This window comes from Jaculus jaculus, chromosome 12, assembly GCF_020740685.1.
Source record: "Jaculus jaculus isolate mJacJac1 chromosome 12, mJacJac1.mat.Y.cur, whole genome shotgun sequence".
Taxonomy (NCBI): domain Eukaryota; kingdom Metazoa; phylum Chordata; class Mammalia; order Rodentia; family Dipodidae; genus Jaculus; species Jaculus jaculus.
Window position 1 is genome coordinate 41,398,497 of NC_059113.1, and position 8,108 is coordinate 41,406,604.

Sequence of the window (8,108 nt, forward strand, 5' to 3'; positions counted from 1 at the left end):
GATGCACAAGGGGGCACATGCGTCTGGAGTTCGTTTGCAGTGGCTGGAGGCCCTGGCGCACCCATTCTCTCTCTGTCTATTTGCCTCTCTCTCTCTGCCACTCTCAAATAAATAAATAAAAATAAACAAAAAAAAATTTTTTTTAATTTTAAAAATAGAATATTTTTTAAGCCAAGCATGATGGTGCATGCTATTAATCCCATAACTCAAGAGGCAAAGGGAGGAGGATCACCATGAGTTCAAGGCCAACCTAAAACTACATAGTGAATTCCAGATCAGCCTGGCCTAGAGTGAGACCTTATCTCAAAAAAAAAAAAAAAAAAAGAAAGAAAGAAAAAAACAAATTTTTTTTAAAAGGGGAATGAAATTCATAGAAATTCATCATATAGGGTTTGAGAAATTGGCTTAGCAGTTAAGGCACTTTCCTGCAAAGCCATAGGACCATGGTTCGATTCCCCAGGACCTCTGCAAGCCAGATGTACAAGGTGGCACATGCATCTGCATGGAGTTTGTTTATAGCAGCTGGAGACCCTGGTGTGCCTATTCTCTCTCTCTCTGCCTCTCTTAAATAAATATAAAATATATTTTTAAAAATGTAAAAAAGAAACCCATCATATATATTAGGTCAAACATGAAATTGCCAACATTTTTTTGTTTTGTTTTGTTTTGTTTTGTTTTTCGAGGTAGGGTTTTTCGAGGTAGGGTCTTGCTCTAGCCCAGGCTGACCTGGAATTCACTATGGAGTCTCAGGGTGGCCTTGAACTCACAGCAATCCTCCTACCTCTGCCTCCCAAGTGCTGGGATTAAAGGCATGTGCCACCATGCCCAGCTAAACCCAACATTTCACTGTTCAAATATCAGTATCATATAGTTTTGCCTAATACATCAGAAGTGTGTGTGTGTATTTCTGTAGCTCACACTGGCTTGGAACTCTCTATGTAGCCCACACTGGCCCTGTGAAAATACTTTGAAATAAATGCTTTCCTCCCATCAGCTGCTTTGGGTTGGTGTTTGGTCTCAGCACCGAGAAGATAACTGTGATACTACCATGCTCCTGCTTCGGTCTCTTGAACGCTAGGTTTCTAGGCGTGTGCCACCATGCCTGGTAAAGTTTTGTTTTTCTGTTTTTGGTGTGGTTGAATCAGACACAGGCCCTCATGAATGCTAGGCGATTGTTCTATGGCTGGGTTCCTCCTGTCTACAGACAGGTGTGCTGCAATGGAGGTTGGGCAGGTTAAGAGACCAAAGGATGCCAAAGGGCTCCTAGGCAGGAAGAATTGCAAAACAAACTTCTTTCTCCCTTCCTCTCCCTCCTCCTCCAGTTCTCCTGAACAACTAGCAGACATGGTAAGAAATGGACAATTTATTGCACATCACCTGAGCTACAGACTAGGCAAAGAGGAGGATGAGTAGTGAAAATCTGGCCCCAAATCTCCTTTGCTCGTCCTTGTCACAATGAGGCTGACCTCGCCGAGCGTCCCTGGAGTGAGGGGTAACGGCATGTACATGAGCAGTCAGAACCTAGCGGCGATCGCTTATTGCTTATCCTTTCGCCCAGGGTCCAGGATTTCCTCCTGGCTGCTGGAGGAGAATGAGGTACTTGGTTCTTTCCGAGAGTCTTCGTGGGGGCCGGAACTACTGCTGGAGCAGAACACGGCCGAGTTAGGGGAGCTCTTCATAATCAGATTCCAGAAATGTTTATTGTTGAAGTAGCAAAGTGCCGCTGAGGGAAAAACAACAATAACAACAACAAAAACAAACACGAGGGCGGGGAGGGGGCACAGGAAAGTGGAGACTGAGATGGAGAGTGACCAGCAAGGGAGAGACCAAAGGGAAAAGTCCCTAAGAACTCTTTGGGCTTTGCCCACCGCACCCCTCCATGCTTCCCCCCCCCCCAGGTGCTCTCTGTCCCCAGGGCCCTCCTAGTCACTCACCACAGGTGACATATAGAATAAACGCCAGCCAGCCAATGAAATAGCCCCAGCCGATGGGGATGGACACATTACTCTTCAACTCGAACATCCACAGGTTAATAGGGAACAACATGAGGGTGAAGAAAATGAAGGTGACTGGGAGACAGGAGTGGAAAGGTCTTACTGTCATCTAAGAATCTCACAGGGGACTCTGCCTTATCTATTGAGCAACAGACACAAAAACCACAGCACGGAGTCCCCAGCCCCACAGACTCAGGACATCAACCTCTCCAGGGATCAGGAAACTGTCATTAAACTCTCACTTCTCTCTCCCCACCCCCCAAAACAAACAAACAAACAAACAAACAAACAAAAAAACCCTCACAACCACCCTGAAAGAAGAGGGAGAAGGACCCAGGAAGATGTGGGTTAGGGAACTAAAGACCTTTTTCAGAGCTGGGGGGCACCTTCACAGAAGCTCAGGATGGTCCCAATCAGGCCAAAGGCAGGCAGTCTCTGCAGGCGGGGCAGGTAGGGCAGGTGCAGCCAGGCGGTGAGGAAAAAGCCCAGCAAGAGGGCCAGGATGAAACTTATCTTAGCCACCCCAAAAGCTGGATGACTTGGCCACACCTTAAAACCATCTGGGGAAAATGACAAAACAAGATGAACTCAGGGGGCTGGAGAGGTGGCTCAGTCATTTTTAAATGACGCCCAGGACCCACATAAAGCCAGATGCATAAAGTGGCACAGGGGTTTGGAGTTTTGTTTGCAGCAGCAGGTGCCCCTGGTACACCCATACACTCCTTACTTCTCTCTCTCCCTCTCTCTCTAATAAATAACTATTTTATTTAAAAAGAACTTATGAAAGTCGGGCGTGGTGGCACACGCCTTTAATCCCAGCACTTGGGAGGCAGAGGTAGGAGGATCACCATGAGTTCGAGGCCACCCTGAGACTACATAGTGAATTCCAGGTCAGCCTAGGCTAGAGTGAGACCCTACCTCAAAAAACAACAACAACAAAAAAGAACTTATGAGGGCTGGAGCGATGACTTAGTGGTTAAGGCTGTGAAGCCTAAGGACCCAGGTTCAATTCCCCAGTACCCACAAAAGCCAGATGCACAAGGTGGCACATTTGTCTGGAGCTTATTTGCAGTGGCTAGAGGCCCCGGTCCCTCCCTCTCTCTCTCTCTTTCTGCCTCATTCACCCTCTCTCTCAAATAAATAAATAAATAAAATAAATATTTTAAAAGAACTCATGATTCACAAAAGATGAAATCAAATGTAGCAAACATGAGAAAATGCTCAGGCTCATTCATAACCAAAGAAATACACATTGGAGATGATAAAAGAACACTTCCACTTTTTAAACAAGCCAATAATCTTTTTTCTTTTTTTGAAGCAAGGTCTTACACTAGCCTAGGCTGACCTGGCAATCACTCTCTAGTCTCAGGCTGGCCTCGAACTCATGAACTCATGGCAATCCTCTTTCCTTTGCCTCCCAGGTGCTGGGATTAAAGGCATGTGCCAACATGCCCTTCTAAAAGCCAACATTCCGGAGATTGTTTAATAATCCCAACCATATGGATATATGATCAAAAGCTGAACATGTCAACTCACACCTGTATTCCCAGCACTTGGGAAGCTGAGGCAGGATTGTCATGAGTTTGAGGCCAATCTGAGCTAGTAGTGAGTCCTAGAACAGCACACAGTACATAATGTTCCAAGCTAGCTTATAGTGCGAGAGCCTGTCTCAAAAAAAAAAAAAAAAAAAAAAAGTGAAAGAAAAGGAAAGAGGGGGAAAAGGAAGGGAAAATGAAAAGAGACAAACAGATGCTTTGAATGACAATGTTCAAAAGAAAAATATTGACGTCAATGAACATATGAAAGAAGCGTGTAGTGCTTTGGACACTGACCATCCTCTTGCCTCAGCCTCCAAAGTGCCGCCACACGCTGCTCAATCAATCCTCCCACCGCAGCCCCAGAGGGCTCAAATTAAAAGCCTAGATCATGTCTGGATTTAAATGACTTTAAATTTTCTTTTTTTTAAATTTGAGAGAGAAAGAGACAGAAAGAAGCAGGAGGAGGCCAGGTGTGGTGGTGCACGCCTTTAATCCCAGCACTCAGGAGACAGAGGAAGGAGGATCGTCATGAGTTTGAGGCCAGCCTGAGACTACAGAGTGAATTCCAGGTCAGCCTGGGCTAGAGTGAGGCCCTACCTCAAAAAACAAACAAAAACACACAAAAAAAGAAGCAAGGTAAGGAGTGGGTGCACCAGGGTCTCCAGCCACTGCAAACTAACTCCAGAAGCATGTATCACTTTATGCATCTGGCTTATGTGGATCCTGGGGAATAGAACCTGAGTCCTTAAGTTTCACAGGCAAGTGCCTTTACCACTAAGTCATTTCTCCAGCCTTTTTCTAAAAAATTATTTATTCTTTAATTTGAGGGGGATACAGAGAAAGAGGGATACAGAGAAATTTAAAAGTATTTTAAAAAATCTAACTCTCTTGATTTAGTGATACTTCTTCTGGGAACGTATATTAAAAATAATCAGCCGGGTGTGGTGGCGCACGCCTTTAATCCCAGCACTCAGGAGGCAGAGGTAGGAGGATTGCAGTGAGTTCAAGGCCACCCTGAGACTACAGAGTTAATTCCAGGTCAGCCTGGGCTAGAGTGAGACCCTACCTCGAAAATAAAAATTAAAAAAAAATCAGAGAGGGCTGGAAAAAATGGCTTAGCAGTTAAGGCACTTGCTTGAAAAGCCAAAGGACCCAGGTTCAATTCTCTAGGAACCACATAAGCCAGGTGCATAAGATGGTGCATGCATCTGGAGTTCATTTTCAGCTGCTGTAGGCCCTATTGTCTCTCTCACTTTCTCTCAAAAGTAAATAAAAACAAAATATTTTTTAAAAATCAGAGATATGCACCAAAATCTAGGAATGTGATTTTTCTCTACAAAGATGCTGGTATACCTCTTCAATTTATTAGAGAGTTTTTTGTTATTATTATTATTATTTTCTCGAGGTAAGGTCTTCCTCTAGCCCAGGAATTCACTGGAGTTCACTATGTAGTCTCAGGGTGGCCTTGAACTTACATATGGCGATTCTCCTACTTCTGCTTCCCAAGTGCTGGGATTAAAGGCATGTGCCACCATGGCTGGCCGAGTGTTTTTTGTTGTTGTTGTTTGTTTGTTTGTTTTCAAGGTAGGGTCTCACTCTAGCTGAGGCTACCTGGAATTCACTATGTAGTCTCACAGTGACCTTGAATTCATGGCAATCCTCCTACCTCTGCCTCCCAAACGCTGGAATTAAAGGTGTGCTCCACCATGCCGCGTCCATACTTTAGATTGTTATATTCTCATCCTATAGCTTGATCTCACCTCCTAAAGTTTCTAGATCCTTCTAAAATTATGTCCGAACAGAAGAACCAAATTCTTCTGTAGGACCAGTTAGCAACATTTTGTATTTAAGCCACAACACACAGATCGTTAGTGGGTGCATAATTATGCAGGTAATGCAGTCCTAATTTCTTTTTTTTTGTTTTTCAAGATAGGGTCTCTCTGTAACTCAAGCAGACCTGGAATTCACTATGTAGTTTCAGAGTGGCCTTGAACTCATGGTGATCCTCTGCTTCCCAAGTGCTGAGATTAAAGGCGTGCACCACCATGTCCAGCTTGCAGTCCTAATTTGAAAATCTGAAATCAAATATACACCAGATCTGAAGCTTACAGAGTACTGACCTGAAACCACCAACGTACAATTCCACACCTGACCTCATGTGATGGATCACATATTGTACAGAATGACTTTCTCAGGCTATGTGTATAAGGTGTATATGAAAATCAAATTAATTTCATGTTTAGATTTTGGTCCTACCCAAAATATCTCACTATGTACATATCAATATTCGCCCCCACACACACACACAAAAAAAAACAAACAAACCAGAAATCTAGGTCTGGAAGCAAGTATTTTGCGTAAGGGATACTCAACCTGTACTATGTTTTGAAAGCAATATCGAAATTTTTAACTTAAAGCCTTAAACTGGGGCTGGAGGGATGGCTTAACATTTAAGGCATTTGTCTGCAAAGCCAAAGGATCCAGGTTCGATTCCCCAGGACCCATGTTAGCCAGCTGCACAAGGGGGCACACGTGTCTGGAGTTCATTTGCAGTGGCTGGAGCCCTGGCACACCCATTTTTCTCTCTCCCTCTCCCTCTCTTTCTCTCTGTCAAATAAATAAAAATAAAATATATATTTTTAAAAAGCCTTAAACTGTTTATATTCTTTGATCCCATAAATCCACCTTAGGAAATCTATCCCAAAAGACAGTAAATACACTATAAAAATTCACAATGAACCTTGTTGGTTATTTTCCTTTTCTTTTGGGTGTCAGGATCGAACACAGGACCTTTCAAATGCTAAGCAAGTACTCTGCACTGAGCTTCAACTTCAGCCCACTCTTGGTCTCAAATATATGATGAAAAAAATTTTTCATGAACATAAAGATAAAATTCAAGATAAAATTAACTATAGGGAGGTGGTGATTTTGAGGCCAGCCTAAGACTGTTTAGTGAATTCCAAGTCAGCCTGTACTAGAACCAGACCCTACCTTGAAAAACAAAACCAACTATATATATATATAAAATAATGCTATTTCATGTGGTATGACCCTGAACAAGGTACTGAATCTAACTCCAATCTTCTCATCTGTAAAATAATAGCAATTATCCCAATCTCTTAGGGCTGACTGTAGATTTAATTGGACAAATAGAGTAAGTCCACAATAAATGGTGGTGTTTCCCCAAATTTAATATTAGTATCTTTTACTTTCATAGTCAAAGAAGATAATAACCACGTGTCTATTTTTTTTTCCTTATGTTAAAGAGAATGAGCAAATGGAAAGGGACATCCAAGGCTCCTCAGTTCCTAAGAGGTGAGGGGACAGCATGACATTTGAAAGCTGGAGTGAGGAATTCAGCAGCAGTAAGAATTCAGGCACGGAAGGAACACGGAAATCAGACAGGAAAAAAGGGAAGATCTTAGGGCCCAGGAAAATAAGACCTGAACAGAAAGACAAGAAAGTGGCTGGGCGTGGGGAATGACTGGGAGACATCTCAGGGAGTCATGTCAGAGATCTGAGTGTGCAGACCTCCAGGGGGGTCTTTCTTCCAGGTGAATTATGGTGATTCATGAATGATGGAAACTTGCCCCTTGTAAGACCTGGTGTTGGGTCTTACCCAAAGCAATGACGTTTTGTACTGGACCAAGCAAATGGATTTGGTCAAACAGGAGGAGAAAAAATGATTTTTGGAGGTCACAGTGCCCACATAAGTGCCATCTTACAGGGAGAAGAATGAAGATGCGTGAAGGGAGGGAAGACTATGGAGCGGTCACAGTGAAGGCAGGCTTGGAGGCCTGGAGCTAAGAGAATTCACCTTTCCCGCTCTCTGCGTTCAAACAGCTTTCAGACCTGCAGATGTTCAGGAGCCCCATGGACATGGTATGGATGGAGGTATAGATTTTGTTGCTGACGTTTTTGGGGCAGCGCTGGTGAAAGCGGCTCCTAGAGGGGTACAGCCATTTCTTGGAGAAGACCATTATCAGCAGTAGAAGAAAGGCCACCAGGCTTAACTCTGAGGCCAACACCTGCGTCACCCAGCGGGAGCTGTTTGTAATTCTCCATGTTAAGTGCAATAAAGAGTTGCGGCGCTCTTCTGTAAATGGGCGCCTGCTCCTGCTGGAAGAACAGAACCGACAGAGGTTTGCACTCTCCCTTTCTGCCCGGCTCCCCTGCCCTCTTTCGGGCCTTCCAGCCCACCCCCTCCTTCCCAGGCCTCCCACGTCGGTCCCCTTCTCCTTCTGACCCCCCCTAGAGTGCCTGCCCCGTCTTCAGTTCTCCCGTCTCCCCCACTTCGCTCCCTTCCCTTCCCACGCTCACTTCGCCCTCTCGCTCTCAATTTCTTCATCAGTCAGAGCACTTTTCATCATAAGGCTTGGTGTCTGAGAAAGAATCGGGGACCTCTTCTGAGGTACCAGAGCTTCAGATCCAAGAGAAGGCCCGGCCCCATTCCGCAGGGCAGGGCCTAACTGCCGTGGAACATTACTGAGGAGCAGCGAGGTGGGGGATGGGCCAAGGCACCCCTCACCACATTCTGTTCCTTTGGCTCCAGCCCACAAGCGTGGGTTCCTCTGGG

At 44.6% G+C, this 8,108-nt stretch overlaps 1 protein-coding gene across 1 annotated transcript; it reads right to left on the reverse strand.

The window, feature by feature from the left end:
• Window positions 1–1,532: 1,532 nt before the first annotated feature.
• On the reverse strand, window positions 1,533–7,899 carry Odf4 (outer dense fiber of sperm tails 4). The gene is made up of 6 exons (XM_045130654.1): window positions 7,853–7,899; window positions 7,350–7,648; window positions 2,381–2,554; window positions 1,935–2,069; window positions 1,637–1,723; window positions 1,533–1,606 (listed from the first exon to the last, which is right to left on the reverse strand). The coding sequence occupies exons 1-6, from the start codon at window positions 7,897–7,899 to the stop codon at window positions 1,536–1,538; spliced, it is 813 nt and encodes a 270-aa protein (XP_044986589.1). The 3' UTR covers window positions 1,533–1,535.
• Window positions 7,900–8,108: the final 209 nt, after the last annotated feature.

Coding starts and splice junctions, on each gene's coding strand:
- Odf4 (XM_045130654.1), bottom strand. CDS start 7,899: ATGAAAAGTGCTCTGACTGATGAAGAAATTGAGAGCGAGAGGGCGAA. Junction 7,649..7,852: donor ATTGAGAGCGAGAGGGCGAA/GTGAGCGTGGGA, acceptor TTCTTCCAGCAG/GAGCAGGCGCCCATTTACAG. Junction 2,070..2,380: donor CATCCTGAGCTTCTGTGAAG/GTGCCCCCCAGC, acceptor CCTGTCTCCCAG/TCACCTTCATTTTCTTCACC.